The sequence below is a fragment of the Phyllopteryx taeniolatus genome, chromosome 13 (assembly GCF_024500385.1).
Source record: "Phyllopteryx taeniolatus isolate TA_2022b chromosome 13, UOR_Ptae_1.2, whole genome shotgun sequence".
Lineage (NCBI taxonomy): Eukaryota > Metazoa > Chordata > Actinopteri > Syngnathiformes > Syngnathidae > Phyllopteryx > Phyllopteryx taeniolatus.
The window spans coordinates 6997494-7023236 of NC_084514.1; the positions used below are offsets into that span (position 1 = coordinate 6997494).

At 41.7% G+C, this 25743-nt stretch overlaps 1 protein-coding gene across 4 annotated transcripts in view; it reads right to left on the reverse strand.

Annotated features, from left to right (window-relative positions):
• Window positions 1-25743, reverse strand: part of fermt2 (FERM domain containing kindlin 2) — a 52650-nt gene that overhangs the window by 15604 nt on the left and 11303 nt on the right. For 2 of the 4 annotated variants that reach the window (XM_061794568.1, XM_061794569.1), the window contains exons 3-8: window positions 16957-17190; window positions 8514-8642; window positions 6875-6907; window positions 1717-1942; window positions 1537-1639; window positions 182-289 (exon numbers count right to left, since the gene is read on the reverse strand). In XM_061794568.1, the coding sequence (XP_061650552.1) occupies window positions 182-289; window positions 1537-1639; window positions 1717-1942; window positions 6875-6907; window positions 8514-8642; window positions 16957-17190 (833 nt within the window). The remainder of the gene's footprint in view (window positions 1-181; window positions 290-1536; window positions 1640-1716; window positions 1943-6874; window positions 6908-8513; window positions 8643-16956; window positions 17191-25743) is intronic. The other 2 variants (XM_061794570.1, XM_061794571.1) reach the window with 1 other exon arrangement.

Consider the following 25743-nt stretch of genomic DNA (forward strand, 5'->3'; position numbering starts at 1 on the left):
CCATAGAAAATGTGCTGGCTTTGATCGCAAGGGAGAGAAAATGCTAAAATTTGGACCGATCATCGGTATCTGTGTACCCGGCGGGGGAGTGGGCTCACATCTGTAGGGCACCATGGATGACTGAATGTTTGATTTCAAATGCTGACAAAGCATCAAAGACTGAGTGAAAAGTCGGCTTTACCTGCAAGGCGGCAAACATCATCATTTCCTCCTCCGTGCACTCGATTTCCTCCAGCAGGATGGCCCACTTTGACTGCTCGTAGAGCTGGTTCACCCTTATGGCGTCATACTGGGGAGGGAGAGGTTGTTCATGGTAGTAAATGCACCCAAAGCAGGCTGTACAGTACAATAATAGATGCGCGTAAACCTTGAAAACTACATACTACAGTGGAAACAATAAAGTCAAACCTTGTTGTACAATTTGTAAACGAACCCAAATATTCTTCCTCCTCAATATTTATTCAAAAAGACGGACCACCACGAAGGATTACGTCACACGAGACGCACAGTTTAGCGAGCATCAAAGGACAAACATTCACTTTGTTTTGTTGTTTTTGCAACACTCATTTTAAAAGATGGCCCCGCTTCAACATGGGGAATCAAGTGGTCTTAGAGAGCAAGACTCAAGTGAATTCCTTTTGGATTACGCCTTTGCCATTAAAGTTAGTTAATCCTGAGTGTTTTCTTGTTTTGATGTCTTAATATTAACCGTATTAACCTGGCATGGACCTTACTGCAGCATTGGAAAGGGTCTAGCTGTTCAGTATAAATTACTTACACAAAGATGCTAATGAAAAAAGCAGTGCGACAATAACGAAAGAACCGAACATGGAAGTAAATCCAACAGTGTCGACATAAATTGCAGACCTCGTCTGATCAGTACAACACAACCAACAAGACTCATTACATAAATATTAATTGATAACATCTAATTGCCCTACGGTTGCTAATTCAAATAGCCTAATAGCTAATCGCTAGCGTCCTGCTTTTTCCCACCCAGTCACGTGTCTGTCAAGCATTTTCATAGGGTGATTAGTTTATAATTTAGGTTTTATTATGCAGTAGTGACTTGAGATACAAGTGACCCGACTTAAGAGTTTTTTTAGATGCCAGCTATTATCTGGACTATTTTTTGCTTTGACTGTGAGTGCAAACCTGGGACACAAGTGTATGGTGGCAGTAAACCTTAGTAGACTCACTTCACAATAAGCAGCTGTTTGGCAAATAGTGAACATTTAATCAAAAAAAGAGGCTTCAAGCTATTTAATGCCACTCCCAATTGAAGTTTAGTGTCAAACTAAACAAAGCAGAGAATTACGACCCTAGTGAGGATAAGCGGTACGGAAAATTAATGAATGAATGGATATTTAAAATTATGAGACGATCTCGAAATAGGAATGAGTCAAAGTTCGACAAACATCCCTGAATGGATTGTGTTGTGTTAAGAGTTTCCACCATCATGTAAATACTGCAACAGTTTAACTTGATGGGAGCATCCTGAAAAAACTGTATTGACTATGATTTATGGAAAATTACCTTTGGGTTGAGGTCAAAGAAACTGTGGTATTTAAACCTTAGCAGCAACACCTCATTCTCTTTGACATCTTGTTCCATCAGAGACCTGGAGGAGTCCAACCACCTGTACATACACGGTCAACATATTTGTAATACAGACGAAACACAGTCCACAGAGCGACTAAGTGACGTTCCCCTCACCCCTGGTTGATCTTAGCCTTGTCCAGCAGTGACTGCGGTTTGTAGATCTTGACCAGGATGTCCGGGGAGGCGATAGGCTGGCTGACAGCGAGGATGCCGGGGTTGCCCTCCGAAAGGGGGCTGTCGCCGAACCAGGCGGACGTGGGTGACAGCGGGCTGCCGTCCCTTGAGTCGTACGTGGGCGTCATGGTCTTACTGTACAAACCAGGGCTGGAGTAGATGCTTCCTGAAAGTCATCCATTCAGGGGCTCACATTAGAAACTCGGGTAACCAACAAACTAAAAGTGGAGCAGACAGCTAAAAAAAAAAAAAAAAAAAAAAAAAAGAAAAAGAAAAAAGTTTATTTGATGATACAAGCATGAAATTAAGCAGAAACACTCATTCATGGTGTAGCCTAAGAGAAAAAGTTTTCGCCACCAAAAATTCCAAGATGGCCCCATACAATGCTTATTGTGAAAAAATGTCAACATATTGTTTCATGAATAGCCAAAGTGAGGTTATTGAAATAAACGTTGGCTTGGCAAAATGGTCACCAAATACTGTAACTGCCTAATACGGAAAGTTCCACAGTATTGCTACATATTTGTCCATATTTGATTTTTATCTCTTGCTATAGTCATGTTCATAGAAGTACTGAAAAAACAGTTATGATAGTCATGAACTTATTACAGGTATTAACTGTCTGAAGTTGAGAAACTACTGTACATGGTTTCTTTGTTTTTGCCCCCGCTATTTTGCAAATTTTTTCATTGATTGTTTTTTACTTTTTTTTAATAGTATACTAACTGCAATGCCCTAGCATGTGGGAAAGAAGCGCCACATTCGCCGATGCACTTTTCAGCCCTTCATTTAGTACCGGGAGAATAGTAAAACACAGTGAGCACACTCACACAGAAAGCTGCTGTCAGCCATGGCTCACACCTATACACTTGCACACAGACGTTTAAAAGTGTTAAAAGCGTGTGGAAGAGGGAAAAATATTAAAAGCTGAAGATACAATTATTTACATTGTCTGTGGCAGATTGTCACCTCTTGCGGGTGGGTCTGAAACCTATCCCCACGATAAACGGGAGTCACCTTACATAATGTATCAATATCATAACCCGATGGCTCATCATTTAAATGCTGTGCAATCTGTAGATTATCTGGATAGTGTTAAAGAGGTTTCTGACAGTTTTCAGTACGCTGGTGGCCAATTTTAAAGAAAAATGGAGGCCATTTTTGATGGCTAGCACTAATCTCCCCAAATAATGACATATATTGAATACGTAATATACAGTATATATAATGACTATATTCATACCAATTTTCATGCTTTTATCATCACCTGAATCACATTTAGCTGCTCCACTGTAAGTACACATTGACAAAAAATGAAGGTGAACACTCTCTCACACTTAGCAGCCCAGCCATGAACCAGCCCCACACGTTGCAGATGAGTGGCTTCAATAACGTCGTCCTGGTGGGACTGATGTGGATCAGCATGCACATGATGCACGAGATGATCAGGTTTTACCCACTTAAGGGAGTACACACAAAAGATGGAGAGCCCCTCAAAAAAATAAACTACACCAGCTGTTGGCTTATCTGGTAAATCCATTGCACAGTCTTCTTGTCATTTCTAGTGCGGGTAGACTTGGAGAATATATTTTAAATAAAGTTAGTCTTCGGGTTTTTTCGTCTTTGTGAGGTGCGCGTGGCAAACGTTTGGGAAAGGCTGCTTCAGGGCCATGGGATAATCGGGCCTTTGCCGGCTTTGGTCGGTATGGGGGAATATCAGGCTGTAAATCTGCCATATTACCTTTATGTGTGTACCCCCCTTGTGAGTAAAGCGGGGCAGGAGTGCACTCCACGCAGAAAACTACATCACACAAGTTGGCATAGAGGGGAAGCGGAAAGCTTTCCATGGATATAAGCCAAAGTACTTTAATATTGAGGAGTCTGACAAATATTTCCTGTTGTTTCCATCAAAGACCATTACCCTTCCATTCCCGGTCCCCTCTTTTAGTGTCTACAAGCAACACTGTACTTGAATCCCTTCTGAAATCAGGACGTGGGCTTGGTTTGTGTTTCAAACAGAGGTCATGAGAACAGGGTACAAGCTAGGGGGGGACCCATCCTCAGCAGAGACGGGGGTTATTCATGCGCTCCTTGACGGATTTCCTCTAATCCCCGAGTTCAGCGGGTCAGGAAGAGCCCTATCGGTCTCTCCCACAAGGGTCTCTTCAGGAATCCAACAGTGGAGGACCATGTACAAGAAGAAAAAAAACCTCCTTTAAAAACACAACTCCTCCATCCTGTTTACAGACTATCTGATAGGAGAGTAAAAGTCACATTGAATGCTTACATGCGCCAACTCCCTGAGACTCCCACACATGGGATTCATAGATAGACCACTAAAGGTTGTTAAGATTGAGACGTAAACATTGTCACTCCTTTAAATGGTGCAATTCCCTCTCAAAACTGTTTTGGCAGTGATGATCTCGCTCAGAAAGCTACTATATTTAAAAGCTGGGCATAGACTGTTCAATGAGGCCTGAATTTTAAATTTCAAGTCTGGACAATTGGATAAATTTTGTCAGTGATCTGGCAGAATTTCAGAGAAATTGATGCATCTGAGACATATATTAAGTAGAATTTATCCTCCTCTACCTTTCACACAGAACCAAGCAAGGCAGAATAGTACCTTACATCATGTCACTTGTCATGTTACTTGTCGGACAGTGACATATTTTTTTTTTTTTTTAAGACAATAAGGGGGAAAACGTGTTCACAACCCCTTTTCGGCTTTCCACTATTCCTTTTCATACAGATGGGTTGCCTTCAGCCAGAAATTTGGTCATCACATTCATCTCGAACAAGTGATGCAGAAGCCTCTTTTACACAGTTTCTACAAATTTGGCACATCCAAGTCGTCCGTATAAGTACAGCATTTGTCCTCCTTTGCCAATCACACAGAACCAGGGCGGAATATTACCAAAATTTTGTCCGCTTTCGTACACAGACTCTGGAATAAGATAACAATATGCGTGACGTCGTCTGTGCCAGTGTCTGGTGTGACATTAATTACAAGTTGGACAGCGGCAAACGCTTTCAAGACAGCAAGGCGGGAGAAGGAAGTGTCAGGTGTTAAACTTCACACCTCTATTTAGGCGTGCCGCCAGTGTCTTTCATACAGGCGTCATACCACTTCTGATACTACCTCTGACGATGGGAAATTGCCATCAGCCAGAACAGTACGCAGATACCAAGCCACATAAATCGACCCAGCATTTCTCTTCCTGTACCTTTCACACAGAACAAAGCGAGGCAGAATATTACCGCAAGTGTGTGTGTGCTTTCACACTGCCACACGGAATCGTGCTTTCATATAATGAATGTCTGCCAACCGCAAATGCTTTCAAACACAATGATGTCAGTGTCAGGTGTTAACATTTGGCTTTTCCCCTACCCCCTTTCACACAGGCACTATCCCGCTTCTGTTACGTCGCTGATACTTCCTCCAAAGTTGTTAAATTGCTGGGTTGCCGTCAGCCAGAAATTTGGTGGTCATATCCTCCTTTGCCTTTCACACAGAACCAATCAAGGCAGGATATTACCACAACTGTGTGTAATGTCACACAGATGGAATCCTGCCGATACATAATAAATGTCAGATAGCCATATTTGCTTTCAACACATCTGGGCGGTAGTCCCAGGTGTTGAACTTCACTCCCCCAATCGGGCTTTGTGGTTTCTGGTGTTAAACTTCACACACCAATCCGGCTTTGTGCCATTTCCCTTTTTGCAATTAGTCGACTAATCGGTTATGTAAATTGTAACCCTGCACCAGCAAGCAGTTGCTTTTATTTTAGCATCATTAGCTTCCATCTTGAAGTGTTCAAGGTATGTGCAAATTAGAAATAAAGACAATTAGATAATAGTACATTCAACTTTTAATAGATTTTGAAGCTTGTACCAGCATTCCTGACATGTTTATATATGAAGTGCTAATTAAAGTGCAATAAATTAAAAGGCGACAACTCTGGCCTTTAAAAACGAACCAAAAACTGCACAATCATGTACAATCACAAAAGGGGAACCTGGAAATACAGTAACCTTTCATATGTACATAGAGCAGTTCGAAAGACTAATATTGCAATAGTCCGACGCAATGACCATTGTGCAAAGGGCGCCGAGACTTCAAGCGAGTTGTGCGATAATCTGGGACAATGTTGATTGTGCAAATGTTGCAGATACTCCTCAATCAGTGTGCAAATGGAGCAGATGCTACTCTGGCATGAGTGGCCAGTATTGGTCAACAACAGATATGCAAATAGTGCAGCGTGGCGAGACTACTACAGTGAGTGCACGAGTAATGTAAAATTGGCCCCACATTGGCCTAGGCAATATTACCAGCTAACTAGCCAAATAGCTTCCCGAGATGACTATCCCTCTTCCTCAGAAATTGAATCAGCCACATCGTGCTTGCATCACTGTCGTGCTCCCATGATAGGACAGTTCTGTCTTGCACATTTTGCATCACATTCCTCTATAGTATTTTTGCTGAAATGCTTAAAGTTTCAGGCTCCGTTGCTAACGCTTGTTCGCCGTAGTTCTTCCGGGTACATCACCGGCTGACCCGGATGACCAATACTGCGCATGCGTGTCATCATGGAAGACCCAGATTACCACTACTGTGCATGTGCATCACAGCCAGAAGGGTACAGGCATTTTTGGGTAAAAAAAACCCCCCCAAAAAACCAAATAAACAACGATTATGAAATTAATTGTCAACGATTTTGATCCTGACTAGTCAACTAATCTTGGCAGCCCTATTTGCAACAATTTGAAATGCACGAAAAACAACTACAGGATCTCTGTTCAATTTACGATTAACTCATACAGTGCTTTTTCATTATTTGTAACAACTACTGTGTATGCTTAGCTCAAGGTAGGCCTAAGCTCTCATAAGGTAGGCCCAAGCTCTCATAAGGTGGCCCTCTGACTCAGCTGACTTCCCCTCAGAAGTGTCAGATGAGCCAGACTACTGCGGAGGTTATGGATGCCATGTGAGCTCCACGCGGCAGCTGTGGTATGGGTGGGGATGAAGAAAAGGAAAGGCGATGGTGAGGAAGCAGTGCTGCAGAAACAGGAGAGGACAGAGGGGAAAGCTTACCTTTGACAGGTCCGATGTATATAATCTCTGAGGCTAGGATGAAGAAAAAAAAAGCAGGGAAAATGGAGGACAGCGGAGGAAACATCAATGGGAATATTCAGGATACTTTTTTTAAGGAGGGAAGGAAACAGAGGTGAAAGGAAAAAAGTATGAATAGATGGTGGTCATTTTCAGATTTGATAGCGAGAATGACTCAAGTTTGCCTCTGTAGAGGCATGGAAGGCCTGCCCATTCTGAGACACTTATTGAAGTGTCAAAACAGGCAAGGCATTGCTGTGATAGTCCCAAGTGTCAATGCTGACCCAAGTCTAACACAAACCACGGGCATGACCGTGGAGACACTTCACTTAAGTTTTAAAATTGACTCATTCTATATGCTTTAATGGTCTTGGCACTAGACATTTTCTAAACGGAATATTTAAAAGATAGAGGGTGAGGTCTCCAGTCTCCAAGTGGAAATAATTGGTCATATAACATCACTGCTATTAACAGACTGTTATTTGTGGCTTCTACCATACGGTGCGGGTACGCTATTATTTATGCGTTTAAGCATAATTTTCAAACAAGGGTATTAAACCAAAATGCTCTTTAAAATGAAGTCAATAAGCGGGGGGAAAAAAATGCAACTTTGGAATTGATCGGTTAATTACATAAAAATGGAGCGAACTGCTGAGTAGTGACCAGCAGAGGCACTTTAGACTCAGTCCTAATTATTTTGTTGTCAAAAAGAGTCCACAACGTCAGCTATGGGAAACTGAGTTACAGCCACGCTCTTAAAAAAAATATATTAAAAATAAATAAATAAATTTTAAAAAAGTCAAATTTAATTTTGACATTTTGGGGGTCAGTTTACTGGGCCTTTAAACCCTTGACTGTTCAATTCTCCCCATGACAGATGAAGGAAATTAAGGAAAAATGACCATCCCAGCTCTGTGCATTACTACACTGAGTACGTTAAGTGTGCAGGAGTAGTAGTGAGCGACCAAGTCAGTTTTGGTAGTGATTGCATCGCTTCCTCCCTCATCGTGATTTCAATCAGGAGACACAGGCTTGCCATCAAGGCCCTCACACATGGGACGGAATAACGTCAAGCAATTTGGCTAGCTATAGCATGTGATCTGATGGGGATGGGGAACGGATTGTACACATTCTTGTCGTTAAGTGCTCCCTGGCAACATCAAACAAAAATAATATATCTGTCCATCGAGAGAAAAAGACACCCTGGAGGAAATGTAATGACGAAGGTTTTTGGGCGTTGGCGCCGTCCGCCATTAAAAGAACTTAAATTGTGTTTTTGGGATGTTCATTGTACATGCAAATGTAGGATCTTTTGCTGTGTACTTGGTTTAACAGTGAAAGTGGCGCTGACCCTGTTGTGTTCCGCTCCTCCCTGCCCACTTGAGTCATAACTCAGCCCTTGCTAGGCTAAAGCAGGGGGGTGGTTTTGCACAGCACTGTCAGGGGTTTAAAATGGTAGCGTGACCAACTATGTGTGGAATCTCAACCATCCGCCATCCTGCCCGCCAAGGAAGCCTGGGCTGCAGAGGCCACGCAGGGCTCGAATATTTGGACCAGCACATCTCGGTGGCTTTCGGACCAAAATTCAAAATAGATGCACCACGGGAAGTCAGTGACTGACCTGATCCAGGGGTTAACAGCGGACCCTCTACCTCCAGATCATCCTCCTCGGCCTCCTCCAACTTTTTCTTCTTCTTTTTGGGATCACGCGGCTTGCGCAGTAGAGATAACTCCTCTGGGTGACGAATATCTGCAGAGAGAGACAGGTTAAACGGGTGAACAGCAGGTTGATTGGTTGAACCTAAAGTAAAAAGTCAGTACATCAACAATCGTGCTTTTTTTTTTTTTTTTTTTTTTTTTTAAGCTCTGCCACAAAAATGGCCAGAATGACATGACAACGAGGGCATATTAAATGATAACCATACAACAGAAAATGAAAGTTAAGGAAATTGATTGCAGAGCTGCAAAATGTTACGGAATTTCCGTATATTGTTACAGAAATCACTGAATATTGACTCATTACGGCCGTATAACTGATTGTTCCGGACAATGAGGGGGGAAAAAAAAATAAAAAAAATACAGCGTCTGACATTATCGTCACATCCACATTGAACCACTTTTTAGTACGCCGCCCGGCTGCCAAGCCGCGGAGGCGAGAGTTCTCTCGAATTAATCCATACGCACAGATATTTTTGATGATGGGAGATCAAAATCTCATATACTGGCAGATTGAGTCAGGCTGCAACTGCGTCCACCATTACAAAGTTGATGTGATAAAAACAAAATGACAACTATTGAAGCCATAATTTATTATTTATGATTAGGACTGTCGCACGGGAATGTTCTTGACAAAATTTTGAAAATTGACAAATTTAGGCAAATTGCTCTGAAGTGAATTTTTATAGGTTGGCAGCTCTGTTATTGTCAATAGATTTTACGATTAATTAGTAACCGCACTTGCGTATCATATAGCAGTTAAAAAAGTTAATGTTACTTTTTACATTGATGTCAGCTTAAACCCAGGTACTGATTAATTTAAAGTTATATTATTTCCAATCAGAAAACGTTGGCCATTGTGTTTGAATGTAGAGTTGGAACTTAAAGGTTCTCACTAAATGTTGAACATGCTTCAGTGCTCTTTAAGCGTTACATGCAAAATTTAAAATGACAACACACCACATGTATTTTAAAAATGTGTCTTAAAAAAAAGAGGTCTATGGAAAGAGTCAGCACAGGGACACGAGAGAAGGTAAGAAATGCAGAGACAGCTGCGGCACATGAGCACTGGAAAAATTGCAAATCTCTTTTCTCAAGGCCCCTACAAATCTTTCCTTGGAGTATACCTAATCCCCAAGTGAGACAGGCCAGACACAACCTCAACCATCCCACCCCCACTTTCAACAGCCATTTCTCAAACTCATGCACACACGCAAAAGTGCTATTGGGTTCCTGTAGAACAGTAGAACTTTAAACGCATCTTAACTGTGTGTGCGTGTGTGTATTTGAAGAGGAGTTTACAATTTGATATAATGACTAAAACAGAGCAGCAGCTTTCTATGCTTTACCCCCCTTCTCAGGCCTCGGAGGCCAGGGAAGCATCACTCACCATAGACAGACATGTCACATGATGGTGGGCTTGAGTGGGAGCGGTGAGTTGGTCCTAAATGTGTCAGGGCCAGAGAGCGGATATGGCAAAGGCAAAGCACTTTTACACCCTCACAAATGTATTTACTGTGGTAACTTAAATGTGTTGTGAATTTGCCTTTTGGTTTTAGCAGCTGCTTCTGGCAGGTTGTGTCCATCTGACTTTCCGTACTGTAAGTGTGCTGGGTCCCAGTAAGTGGCTTAATAAAGTAACATTACAGTCTGCAGCAACGTATTTGCTCGACTATCTTTATTTGCATCTACAAATACTGTAGATATTTTACAGAGTGAAGCCGCCTCTGAAAAAAAGGTGGATTTTTTTCAGTCATACAGATCAGCTGAAAATTACGTGATCGATCCAGTCACGTGATCTGATCAGGACAACTGTACCCGTAAGTCGAGGTACCACTGTACACCCATTTGAATTTAGACTATGGTGAACAGAGTGCTGCTGCGGATAATGAATATCCTAGAGACACCCACCCAAAACACTTGTTTCTATCAGACAAGGCTATGGCCTGACTAAATAAACCTCTTGCTATCAGTTAAATAGTTGCTTGGCACCAAGATGCCACCAGATGGCAGAAAAGTAGTATTTTTATATTAATCATACCTTGAGGAAAAAAAACAGCAAATAGATGAGTATTTCAGTATTTGAGGATAGGTTCCCCAAAAATCAACGAATAGGCAAATTTGCAAATGCCAGTTCCACTTACAGTATTCGCCCATAGAAAATGTCAAGTCATACAAGTATAAGCATATGTTAACCACTTTATAATAAAACTAAAGTAAAATTGGTCATCCTTTGAAGATGCCCAACACAACACAAAAATGTTCTCCTCCGGTCAATTCCGCAGTCCCCGAATTCAGCTGTTAGCCATTATGCTATTGCTATCAGCATCTGCTTGGTTTAAAAAATAAAAATAAAAAACTACTACTCACTTATGGACAAACCACTGACTTCCCACATTCACAACGAACAATTTAGTCTTCAATGAAGCTAACATGCATGTTCTTGGAATATGGGAGGAAGCCAGAGTACCTGGAGAAAACCCACCCAAGCATGGGGAGAACATGCAAACTTCACACAGGAAGGCCAGAGCTGAGACTCAAACCCAGGACCTAAAAAAATTCCTGCCCCTGTTCCAGTTTTGCAACGTGTTCTGAGCAGCCATGACAAACACACTACCATCGCCTTCCTTTATCGCAAAAATATATTCTGTTCTATGGTTACCATCAAACTTGTCCTCTTTGCCATCACATCGCACAAACTAGCCAACATGATGTTTTAAAATGTCTGTTTTTTGGTGTAATCTTCAGTAAAACTCAAAATTGTTTTGAAACACTGAGTCCACTGTAATTTGTGTTATATTAGGATAATGGATGGGGGTGTGTGATTTAAGAGTCTGTCCAGGGAAGCGTGAGCCGAGGGAGAACATGGTAGCAAGAAGGCTCCTTGTTTGCTTTGTGTAACTAAAGCAAAAGCATTCCAGGGGTATTAAAAACTACCAGATGGGAGTTCGCTCAATCTCACTCTTCTCCTCCTCCTTTGGCCTCGCTGTTGCGTTAAGACAAAATCCCTGTGCCCTTATACAGCCATGTGAGCTGCAGGCGTGCTACCGAGCTTCAGGCTCACTTAGCTGGGCTTCAGCACACGCACACACACACACACGTGTGTGTGTGTGTGTGTGTTTTAAGTGACGCGTGGCATTTAACTTACTACTGAGGAATAATGGGAATTAAGTAATTGTACACCCTATTTTTTTTTTTTATTCACCACAAACCAAATGATAGATAAATTTCCCACAGACATGTGCAAGATCTTTACTTTATCTTGCAAGACTGAATTCCTGCGAGCTTATATCTAGCTCATGACTTCAGCTCTGTTAGCGTCTAAAAGGTATTTTTCTTAGGCTTTTTTTGTGTTTTATTGTGATGCCACCACAAAACGGTACAACTTGAATTGATATGGTGACCATAGAACAGGAAGTGCCTGTAAAAATGGCTTAAATTGTGAGAGTTTTTGCTTTCTCGGTTTTCTTTTTTGGGGTGACCTATGACGACATCACATACGTTTACCAGTGATGGAAACAAAAACCATAGAACAGGAAATGGAACGTGTACAAGAACCAAATTATCTGGAAATTGAGCTGCACAGTTCAATGTTTTTAGTTTCCTATTAAAAGAAGTCAAAGTCTTTTTACACTCTCATGACAGTCCCATATTTTGGCTATTTAGACCTCCATATAGTGACTCTCTAACATGGACTCAGTATGAAAGTGTCAATTTTATTTCAGAACAATACCTTTGTTTTTGTCATAAGAGCATCCAGTTTTTTATCCGCTGTGTTCATATTAGGCTAAGACCGCCCCCTTTCCTCTGATTGGTTGCCTCCGTGTAGGAGACCCACTTGTGAGAGCACACGTGTGTTATGTTGAGAGTGCTGGCTCAGGGGCCGAGTGGTAGGCGGAGATCTTCGCTAGTAATGTAGATAAGCTCAAGAAATTCAAATGACTTGTTTTTAGGCGTCTTGTCAGAAAAATGATTGTATATTGATAAAATATATTGTATAGTTATTAAAAGGTTATATGATAGCAGTTCTACCGCTGACTGAGTAGCACAACTAATCTCAATACCAAAATTATATGAATGACGATATGTTTGTGACTGAGAAGCAAATCTGATGCAAAGTCTCCCTTTGCAACAACTTCACTAACTTTGGTGGAAAAAAAAAAAGGGTTGAGGGTTTTCGTTGCTGGGAAAATTCAGACAGACAAACAAAACGCCGGCAGAAGCAGAATTTACTGGAAAGAGGAACAATAGAGATACACTGCTCCCTGCTAATACAGTATTTCTCAAATTTATTGCTGACCGACCGAGTAAGCGTATGTTGAATTATAGGTTCATAATATTTCACGAGCTGGCGGGAAAAAAAAGTTTACCAACACTTGCCACATACTTGTGGGCCTAGAGTGTTGACGTTTACAAAAAAAAAACAAGTTCCATTAGCGGAATTGACACCGCCAAAAGGAGAGTCAATCTTCCATCCAGGAGACATGCGGCAGTGAGCAGGCCTAGAGCCAGAGCTGAAGGCTTGACTTAGTTCCAGCAATGAATAAAAAAAATAAGCTGTGCTGGAGATGTGAGCTCCCTGGAACACATGATTCACTGCAGTGACTAAGGCCAATCACTACACCGTCACATTCTAAATTTACAGAGCTCGAGCGCAATCACAGATTATTAATTATTAAAAAAAAAAAAAAAAGACCCTAGATGGACTAAAAAAAAAAGGAGTGACTGCATCTTTGCTGACATTTCACTCATGTAGCTCAGATGCAAAGAGAGCGACTCACTTGGAACATTGTTATGACAACAGAGGGCAGGCATCCCAAGCAGACGTCGGTTAACAGGCCGTAAATCCGTCAGAATACCGGACATGCATCATAGAATGCTAAAAAAGGTCAGTCCTAACACTTGAATGGCCACATACACACACTGTATGTGTGTGTGCGTGCGTGTATATATATATATAAATACAAATCAGAGGATTTAAAAACTGACCAATATTTTCAGGAACAATATGTCGTCTGCAAATCACCAATCAACCAAAAGTACCATACTTAAGCAGCAGTACTGATACATTAGGAAAATATGACTTCAGTAAAAAGTAACCCTCTGAATAATTACAGAAGTACTCCACGAAAAAAACTACAAGTAGAGAGTAACGTGATTTTTTTTTTTTTTTATTAATCAGAGCATAAACGTCAAATAGCTTACTTCTAAATGTGCAATGATTAATTGACAACTAATCGATTATCAAATTGATAAACAACTATATTGATAATCAATTAATCGTTTAGAGACCTTTTTAACTTAACATTGTCCAAATCCTCTGATTTTAGTCTCGGAACAGTAAATATTCTCCCATTTCTGTAGTCCTCCATGAAAGCAGGCTGATTATCTTTTGTGTTTAATCAAAATAAGACATTCGCAAACATCTGATTTTGCTTTGGAAACCAACGATCAACATTTTTCCTTATTTTTTGAATGTTACAGAACAAACCAGTCACCCACAATAATCAATTAATGGGAAAAAAATAACCAATTGAATCTAGTACGGAAATACTTATTTGAAGCCATAGAATGAATAACCTGTACCGTAATTGCTCGTGTATAATGCGCATTTATTACCGCCAAAAATGGTCAAAAGTCAATAGTGCGCATTATACTACTACTATTCCACCGCCCCCTAGAGGTCATGAAAAAGTTGTACACTTTCATTCTAGTATGCCACCTAGAGGTTATGAAATAGGTGGAGACTACACTTTCATTACAATATGACTAAATTAAATGATTAAATGATTCAGCAACTGACCACATTTATTAGGAACATGTCATGTCACCCAAATCTGATATCACCACGTGTGCAGTAGATGGTGTTGCTTCATTCAGTCAGATTCATGATAACCAAAACTAATGAATGCCACACCGCAAATAAACTGCTCTTTATTCCGCTCAGTAGGGAAGATAATCTGATATTACCATGTATAGGGTAGACGTCATTGGTGGTGTTTTTTTTCAGTCCGACACAAGATTACCAAAACTTGAGAAAACGCCCCACCTCAAATAAACCCCTAGCACTAGCTGGCGATGCGACATCACTTGGGATGTCTAAACAAGACGAGCCCATGTCTGACTGGACAAACGGACGAGGAGCTGGTTTTAATTAGTGTCAGATGGGTGGTTTATGTGGAAAACAAACAGTGTTGAGGAACGGTATCATAAAACGTTATAACCCACGTTTGTCATTGGTAGTGTAGTGGTTCACATAGGATGGATGGCTGGGCCCTTTAACAGCACTTAAACTGACACTTTTACATAAAAACACTGTTGTTGAGATACTGTTAAGACTGGAACAGGTGCGCATACTGTGACTATCGATCGAGCTATCTGTCCCCAATTTACGCAAAAGGCTGCAAAAATGTTAAGTGTTACAAGTGTTATTGTCTTGTGACTTGACATTCACGTGCCAAATGCAAAAAGGTCAAAACGGGGGCAGAACCAACACATTTTTTACAGTGCGTATTAAAAGCGTGGCGCCCTCGTCCAAGCCTGATCGAACCCGTCCTTGTCAGACTGCCCATGAACGTGGGAGAAGCTGGTTTTATGATGGGAGTGTTTTTTGGACTTCCGACACCGTGCTTATGAATGGGAGTCTCCATGTTAAGGAGTCTTGGCTGATGATAACCCAGCTGGAAGGCAAATTACAGTTAGTTAGGGTTTGTAGATTGGTGCCAATTTGAAGTCAGTTAAAAAAAACAAAAAAAAACTCCAGGATTAAACTCAACGGGAACAGGTTTGTGAGCACCTTCAAGTAAAAGTTAAAAGGAATAAGGTCTAGCTCGCAACTTTTTGCCAGTGTGTTTACTATTTTTTACTTCCACTCTTATAAAGAGCACATTTGACTCTGCGTTTTGCAACAAACAATCAAGTGCCGCCTTAACAGCCAAAACTTGCAGTGACTCGGCATGCACCAAGTCTGCCAAAGACAATTTGTCCTGAATTTCTAGCGGCTAGAATAGATAACATTACAGATGCATTCCCGACCGGGACGGCCCCAGCCAAAGTTACTGGCGTGTTTCTCTACCCTTCCTTGCCTTCCAAAACAACGTCTTTGTATCACTACACTCCATAAAAGTTGTAATCTTTTTGTGCCATAACCTAGAGAAACTCTCCGGTTATATAAAAATGCTCCATTCCCGCAAATTTCAAAAATACATGGAAAAGGCCAGGAAAAACGGGAACGCTGCGACATCTTGTCTGACTCCTGAACGCCATCCAGTAAGAAGGACGCAAAGGGTGTGCCATGACCCTCCATGATGGACAGATCCATAAGGGCCACTGGAGGCTGGAGACTGCGGTTTATCTATTTGGCGGATGTTCACCCAGGCTAGCTGCCATTTAGCTAAGTCAGGTGGTGCCAGGTATGTCAGCCCATTTCATGCTGCTACAAGAACTGTTCTGTTTGAAACGTATTTATATGAAAGGTGGGGGGGGGGGGGGGGGGGGTCGAGGTCAACCTGTGAATTCTGTGGCTTCCAAGGAAGTATCAGTTGTGACAGAGTCGTGCGTAAGGGTATTCCGCAATAACATGATCAGGGTGTGAAGTTTAACACCAGACAGTCACTTCTCTCGCCCTTTTGTGTCAAAAGCGACATGTTTGTCCAAGGGAAGCTACCCAGACATACAACCTTGATATCATCCACCCTCTTATCTCCCTTGTCTTTGGGAGTAATCCAGTGAGCAGCCGTTTGATATTTATGAATGATTCGTACTTTGCTGTGTTCCAAGCCAAAAATGATAATGTCTGTTTACCAAACATAAGCACAAGACAAGATGGAGCCCGGGTCCCAAGAACATGAGACCAGAGCAAACAGTGCACTACCTACCAGTTGGCAGAGCTGACTGAGCATGTTGAGTAAACACTATACTATATACTATATGAATATACTGTATTGGAGAAAAATTAGGACTGCAACAGCGAATCGATATTGATTTAAAAATCTAGCTGGTCTTTTAATCTTTTTTTAAATATAGCTGAGGCAGAGAAAGTCATCTAACGTGTTTTAGCATTTTTCATGCTACACAATGCTAGACAATGTGTTGAGTTGTCCGGTACCAAATGGCTCGCCGGTAGTGGGGCCTTTGGTTGGGGACAACTGATTTATTACTTTAAGAGCGCTATGATGGTCTTGCAGCAACTTCTTCATGCAATTTTCTGCACTGCCAATTTGAAATAATGTCCTGTTTTTGAATAACGGGATGGGAATTAAAAAATATATTTCTTCCCATTCTTTGATTATTAAAATAGTCATTAGATTCAGCCCTAAAAAAAATAATAATAATACCGCTCCACTTACTGAAGGTCTTGCAGATGTCGGAGACTGCTTTGAAGACACGGTCGGAAAAGTTGACTTTTACTTTCATGTGCTTCATGTTGGGCAGCTGCAGACGCAGGAGCTTGTGCTGCGGCGTGAACAGCAGCCGGGCGTCGGCCTGGATGCCGTACTTGTCGAGCGTCCAGTGGGTCTTCAGCAGCCACGTCTTCTTCTTCTCCCACCATAGCGCGTGGTCTGACCAGTCCTTCTTCACATCTGGTGGCGAAAGAGAGATGTTAACATGAAAACATACTAATATATAAATGGAAGACTCATTCAAGATGGCCATGTACTTTAGTAATCAATAGGTTTTTGTTATTATTTGTCATGGAGGATTTTGGAGGCACATGAAGTGCTCATTCCATTTTTTCTTTTTTTTAATTCCACAAAAATTGCAGTCACTTGTCACACTGCTACAGTGAGGTGGATGTGCTAATTAGTTAGTAACCGTGCCAAGCAAAAAATAAATCTTTAAGATTAAAAATCATAAATAGACAAATAAGCTGAAAAGTAGTAAAATTGAACAAGGCCTGAAGCTTAATCACTAGCACTGCTTTTAATTTGCATGTTTTTTACTGGTTGCTTTTATGACCATTCCTGTCCAACTTTGAGAAAACAAAGGACTTGCATGACTCTCATTTGAGTCCGTTTGTGATTTTTGACAAGAATGAGAATTGAACGTTTTACAGTAGCGGTTAATTTCAGGTGATACTTGTGTTCTTGTTAATGTAAGAAATGAGGTGCGAGTTGCATCAGTTAAGAGTGTTTAAAGAACGTTCTGTTGTTTTGAACAGTCATTACAGTGGTAAACATCTCTTTTTACTTGTCTGACACTTAGCGATGTGTAAGAGGCTCAACGCAGATATCTGTTTTGTTTGTAAATACATTAAATATGTATACGGCACGGTGAGCGACTGGTTAGAGCGTCTGCCTCACAGTTCTGAGGACCGGGGTTCAATCCCCGGCCCCGCCTGTGTGGAGTTCGCATGTTCTCCCCGTACCTGCGTGGGTTTTCTCCGGGCACTCCGGTTTCCTCCCACATCCCAAAAACATGCGTGATAGGTTGATTGAAGACTCTAAATTGGCCGAAGGTGTGAATGTGAGCGCGAATGGTTGTTTGTTTAAATGTGCCCTGCGATTGGCTGGCAACCAGTTCAGGGTGTACCCCGCCTCCTGCATGTTGATAGCTGGGATAGGCTTCAGCACTCCCACGACCCTTGTGAGGATAAGTGCTGAAAACATATGCGAAGACATAACAATACAGTGCTGAATTGTTGCGCTATAGCTGAAGCATCTTTTTCACCGTTTAAATTTTTCTGATTTTGTGGTGACATCACTGGGGCGTATACTTTGTAGTGAGAGTTCCCTCCCCCACTATATAAGTACGAAGTGACATCATTTCATTTGTTATATACCTCAGTTATGAGAGGAAGCTGTGCAACAAGGCCCGTTTACCACTCCCGCGTTCAGTTAGCAAGCTAACGATGGCTACACCCCAAAAATGGGTCTTCGCTGGATTCCTCAAATTACAGAATAGCTCGGTGACGTTTTTTAAGCTCCCAAAAAACAAGGAAATAAAAAAGCGATGGATTGACTTTTTAAAGACACGCAAGATGGCGAGCTGAACATCAACACCACCAGCCTACTCTGCAGTGCACATTTTACAACTAAGTTTTGTAAACTTTCGCCAGCGACAACATGGCTTCGTGGGTAACTTGATACTAGTGAATGGGGCAGTGCCGACTGCCTAACTACCTGGGCTTCCGCTTACCATCCCACTGTTGTCAGGTGCCGTGTGACATTGTCAGCAACAACAAGAGTAAGTTGACTTGTGTGCTTATTTTTATGATTATAAACCACAATAGCCATTCAATTTTTAAGTTGAGCCTGCTATATGTTACGTCATATAAGCTATCACCCTCACAGTATGGTTGATTCCTTTTGCCACATTCATCCGACACGCCTACAGTGTCTGAGAGCTGAGAGGTAGCCCTTATTCAAGTTTTTTTTTTTTTTTTTTTTTTTTTTTTTTTTTTTTAAGTCATTCAAACTTGCTAGGCTTGTTAACATTATTCTTCTCTGTGGTGTTCTGAATTTACATGCCATTTTTGGGGGGTCTGTATAGAGCCACTTTAAAATATAACCTAAAACATGGCCTGTGCAGTTAAAACAGGTTTAGACTTAAGAACTAATTAATGCAAACATTTTAAAATATGAAATTTTGCTGTGAATTACAAACAAATAAGGGGTGGCCCAGCATCACGGAATGAATTGTGTTGGCCTTTGAAGGTTCCATTGTAATTCCTTACATCCAATTGGATGCATAAATCAAGGACACAGCTGGCATTGGTCCAACATGTCAACCTAATGTCCCTTTTGGGCAGAAGATCATATGTGGGGTCTTCCGAAGAGTATTTATGAAGACAAAGTGTGAGGGCGTCGACTGTGTGAAAGATATCGGGATTCATACCTGCCGCTTTGTTGCAAAGTCACGCTGTGATCGCTGGAAAGCAGAGACAAGCCACCCAAAACCCTGCATTGCTTCCAGGCTGTTGCTCGAGAGCCACTCAACATGACGACAACGTAGCCCTGCTCTCATTGTGTACGATGCTATGGAAGGTAAGGACCCCAGGGATTGGAGGAAATTCAAAGCAGCTGTTTTGCTGGCTCACCACGCTCGAGATTCAGTTTCAGATTTAAACTCCACACTATTGCACGGAGAATTGCTTTAACACCCCTACTTTAAACACACATTGGCAAAAGAATTGTTTCATAATTATACTTTCAGATCTCCCTTGGAGTGGTGATGTCATTACTCTAGCCTTATTCAAGGAGTGGTGCCTAATTTCCTACGCCCTCGTACTCTTGAGACACTGTCCAGCCCATACAGTCTCCCCGCGGGTCTTTCCCTTTGCTCGCTGAGTCACTGCTCAGATGCAGACATCCGTTTATTAAATCTTCCTTTTATCAGTTCAGTCGACATACTATATTGAGACAGCGCATGTGTCTTAAGAGGCTCCGAACGGAGACGTGGTAATGGCAAAATAATACACCCATACAGAAAACAAGGAAAATGACTATTTGAGGCAATGACACTTTTACAGACACCAAAAAACTAAATTACTGTGATTTCAGGGTCACCATTACTGAAATAAATTACTTAATTGGTCAGATCACAGTGCCCCACAAAATGTTACTGATGTTTCCAGTTGATTGGTTTGTACCCAAAATGTGTCACTGGTTTTAACAGAAAGCACAGCTTAATTCCTTTTTCATTTAATTATTTTTTTTTCAACACAATAGTCGGCTTCAAACAACCTTGTTTTGCCAGGTAATTGAACTCTACAGACCAAACCAAACAGTCGCGGTATGAACTACAGCATGATTTAATTATGGTAAGAAAACAATCAAACCGTGTAAGATCCTTAACCACGTAATGGTGATGTACAGTAGCTAAAGTAATGCGTAAACCCATAAGTCCATTGAATTGAAAAACGTGATTTTGTGACAGTTCCAGATTTGACGAAATTGCCAATAATGACATCTTAATTTTTGGATGTGGCCAGCTTGAGCTAGTGATGTGGTCGTGGAACATTTCCCGGAGCTCGTAGAACAAAAGGTGGGTCAGGTCCCTACCAAAATGGACATAAATCGAGCCGCCGTTTTTTTGTGCCACTTCTGGGTCCGGCCGGGACCCTGTTGTGGGTGTGGAAGGTTTTCCCAACCTCCTGGCCAAAAAGCTGCTCTTAGAGAACCGTATACATGATAACCAGAAGACAATTTTGGTAAGGCTATCTATGTTTACCGACAGTTAAGTCACCATTATGTTAAATTAAGGTTGAATCATATTGTAAGTACAACAATGAAATGGGCCAGAGTTTGTTTGGAACGGAAACCACTCGATTTGTTCTGCATCAGAGTTTAATTACAGTGTTCATGTCTGACCAGATGAATCGCACAAAAGGGGTCAATGTACTAGGGTTTATATAAAAACAATGTGCCAGTCTGTCTGTCATTATAAAATGACGGGACGACGCATTTAAAAAAGCCTCCAGGACCAAAATATGTAATTCATCAATGATGGCTTAAAAAAACGACACCAAAGCAACTATTTATGCAGAGTGGCTTGGCGCGCCAGCTCGATGAGAACCAGACAAGAGTTACTCATTATCATTCAACACATTAGCCAAATGTGGAACCGAAAGTCAACATGACTGCAGAATAAGGACAAAATGGAGAGCTCTCATTGACAGTAAGTTGTTTTTTCATCATAAATAGCAATGACTGACTCATTGCTTCCGTCTTGTCTAAAAAGGAAAATATTACGCTGATCTCGAAAGTGACTGGATGCCATGGAAACCTCAACCCTTGAAAGGGGCATCCGTAAGAAGTGTTGACACCCCCCTGCAGATCCCATCTAAAAGAGCTGAATGAAAGGGATTTGACGTAAATCAACACATTGGCTGCTTAGAATCAGGAAACAAGACTGCTGTGATGCCAAGCACAGCAAACCGGGTCTAGGAAGAGATTACAAAGGTGATTAGAACTGGGAAGAAAGTTCAACAAGAGTGACCAGCAGCCTCTCAATGCAGATGTCATTATTGTGGGGCCCAACTGAGGGAGGGACGCAAGGGGGTGAAGCAGTTTGCCGCTTCCACACCGTTTACGCTGCAAACACTTCGTAGCAGAGTGAAAACATTCCAAAGTTTTCTTTGAGGGGGGACATTGCGTGCATTACTAGCGGCATTGGGTCTAGCTGTCATCACCACTTCCTGATGCCTCAGCTGTGCAACACCTCTTCATTGCTATCATAATGAGTTGCTTTCACACAGAGATCCAGCTAAATTGTTGCAATGGAGCCATAACAGTAAATCTACCGAGACAGGAAGGTTTTGTCAACTTCCTGGGGTGAATTGGGACTTATGGGAACCAGAAGGAACCAGTTAACGGAAGCCTCTTTCACAGGAAAAATGCCAGCAGCGTAAAAGGGGCTTAAGATGTGGGTTCATGTCCTGACTATGAGGACTTGAAGACAAACAATACATAGGAAAGAGGCATTATGATTTCAGCACAACATGCTGGGAGACATGAATGCAGAGTATTAAATTTAACACTCCTGTCCCAGCAGAATATCCTTACACACAGGGAGCAACCTGCCTCTATTAGGAATCTGACAGGTGGAAAATTGCAGGGTCAACTTTGTACCTCAATTCCACGTTGCTTTTCTGTATAAACGGGACTAACATGGAAAAATTACAGCTTTACAACAGCTGTCTTAACACTAGAGCCGATATAAAAAAGGCAAAAAAGACAAATTAGGATGAAGGTTCGAAAAATAGTCAAATGTATTTTCATAAGATTTTTTTCTGTCACAAGCATGTAATTTCTCATGTCTGACAGCAACGCTAGCACTTATCCACTCACTCTGCACCACAAACCAAATTCTATAGAAATCAGGAAATCTCAGCCCTCATATAGTCAGCCTACCTAAACCACCACAGTGACTGTAGGGCGCTATGAATGCACATTAAGCCCCTTTCACACTGCATGTTAAATTGCTCTTTTTGTCCGTGCCGTTTACTGAAGTCCACCAAGGACGTTTCTACCATCTGAAGTAGAATCAGATCTGTAACAGAGGTAGGACACGACCTCCCACCTGTCCCAACGCACACCCAGAGCCGAAAGGGACAATCCTTCCCATCTGCAAGGTTCACTTCGCTGGCCCTTTTGTGTCGAAATAAACTATTTTCTACATACCAGGCATCATCTAATTATCTGATTTTGGGATGCAGCAGTGTCGTGTTGTGAAACTGCACACATTTGGGGAAATATCTGCTGAACTTTGAGCAAACAATTTTGCGGGATCTCTGTGTGAAAGAGGCTTCACGCACCGCTCTTCTTGACTCCTGCCTGTTCCAACTCACCCGCTGAACCTAACGGGACAAAACCTTCCTGTTTTTTTTTTTTTTTTTTTTTTATGTTACACCATGAAATTACCTGATCGCGGGATGCAATTTTGATGATCTCTGTGTGAAAGGGGGTTGCTTTACCTCAACAATCATAATTCCAGTCTGTTCCATCTCACCCCTAACAACCATATGATTTCCAGTCCTGATTCCAGTCTCTCGTCCATGTCATGTTCAAATGACGAGAAGCTGGTTCACGGGGGATTGAGGCCAAGCCAGTCTGAAACTAACAACAATTTTGTAATTGTTGCCTACCCCTCAAAAACTTTTGAATGTACTGAAATTGCCATTAGATGCAACAAGATGACGGCGAAGAACTATTGTCTAAATGAAGCTCCTCAACTCTAGTACCAAGATGCCATCAGTTGGCGCCAAAGCAATACTGTTATTGCTTGAGCACAAGAAGAGCAAACAGGCAAAGTTTTCAGCAAATAACGGAGCATAGGTTCCCAAAAAAACAAAAACAAAACTGAAAATTGGTTAATGCAGAATCGCAAATATGTGGGGGATCACTTTATGTATTTTCGATCTGTTACGGCTCCAATGTGACAATGTTGGCTGTTGTGGATCTCTCTGCCCGAAAGACATTTTCCTCCCGATTAAGTGATGCTGCGTCATACTGTGTGAAAGCTTCACTTGCGTCTGATGCAACCACTTTTGCAGGCTCTCTGTGTGAAAGAGGTTTCAGTTCAATGTTCCTTTTAGCTCCCGTCTGTCCTAACTCACCGCCAACAGGACAAATACCTTCCTGTCTGCAATTCCACGTGGGGCTTGGGGGTGGACGTTGGATGGGTTCTTTCGCCAACGAAGAGGTAACTTAATCCACACGCAGTGAACAGGGAGGGCAAACGGCATGTCCCGACTAAAAATACAGCCTCCCAAACCTGACGTAATGCGGCAGACCGGAGAAGAAGCAGGAGAGGGCTGGTGGGGGTGGAGGAATGGTGAGGGTGGGGGGGGGGGGGGGGGTTTGCTTAAGTAATTGGGTGCATGAAACGTGGTCCCGCGAGCCCCTCGCCGTGATGCGTGTGTGTCTTGAAAGACAAGGATAGGGAAAGCACAGGCACTGTTTTATGACCTCTAAAGGACGGGAAAGATGATCCAAAGATTGAATGTGTGTGTGCCGTGTTCTTATTTGGCCATTAACGGCATGAGACGCGTGTGTGTTTCTACGTGGGTATGCTTTAACGAACTAAATTAATCCATAAATTCTGTTTAAGTGATTCGTTTTTATTCAACACTCTCCAACCAGGACCGCTTTCCTTGCTACCACAGTCAGCAACACTGCTTTACACCATTTATCAAGAAGATTCAAGGGCATCAAACCAGTAAAGGCATACTTTGTTCATAAAAATAATGCATAAAACATTGTTTCCTTTGAGCATTCTTCATACGCATGTTCATGTTCGCACTGTTGCTAATGTAAGCCTTGGGGGAGGGGACACTGGAGATGGATGGAGAAGAAAATGAAAAGGACTTGGAAAATGGAGGAAGCTCAATAAGGAGTCACTGTGATAAGTGACTGAGCAGGCCAAAACAAAAACTAACAATTTTCAATTTTCTTGGGAAAAACAGGTATTAAATCATTACTAAGGTTCTAAAAACGCGTCGATTTAGTGGCTCATATCTAGAAACGATCAATTCTGAATGTAGGTTATGCTTGTTCTTCTACAACGGGGTGTTAAGTGACTGATACCCCCCTAAAAGGGTTTGTAATTGCCTATAGATCCCACAAGATGGCAGCAAAAGACTACCTTTGTCAAAATGAAGCTCCTCAACTCACTTCAACAGTTCCTTAGCAAGGTACCACCAGATGGCACCAAACCAATACTGTGTGTTTTAACCGGACCACAAAACTGCAAATGGGTAAGTTTTTAAAATAACTGAGGACAGGTAAAATAAATAAATAAAATAAATAAATAAATAAATAAACAAAACAAACAGGCAAATGCCGAAACACGAATATGAAAGGATTCAGTCATTTGACCGTGGATTATTTATGTTTCGTATCATTTCCTATGGGGAAAAATTCCTTGGTTGAACTATTTTTAAAAAAGAAAAATGATATTATTGGGTAATTTCTCCCATCTAAACTGTCTTGCAACAACATAATACATATATTGTTGATAATAAATGCCTAGTGTAATTCAACTGAGAGAATAAAGAAACAGCAGTGACAATCAGCTGAGTCCACAAGCAAAACACAAGACTCATGACATTGACAGATAAGAGTTAAAACAAGACAGACGTTGCCAGTCAGTGTGATTCCATGCGTGTGCACACACACACACACACACACACACACACACGCACACACAGTGTAATCTTTTGGTCTGTTTTTCCAAAGGTACGCTGGTTATGGCGGCAGGGGTTTTGGAAGGGCATGATGGCAAAGTTAAGCATTTTCAGATGATAATACCACAACAAGGGGAAGAGGCTCGCCCTGTCGTTTTTATGGTGACTCCAGTTTGAAGCCGCTAGACGACAACTTCGTTTCCATACACAACAGACATCTGCAGGTTTGTTTGTCTAAATCAAGCATCCAGTTTGTAAAAAGGCAGTGTTGGTTAACATTTAAAATATAATGCCAATGTTCTAGGTCTCCATTTCACACAGTCAAGCGAGATACCATCAACACCAGACAGTCAGCATGAATACAACAGCCGCGATAAAGCCAGGTGATGACAATATCTGTACAACACATACAAACACAGAGGATTAGTGTGGCTGATTGATGTGATACAAAACACGAGCTCATGACAAAAGCAGCGAAACTGGTTCACCTGACTCATCATTTTTACAG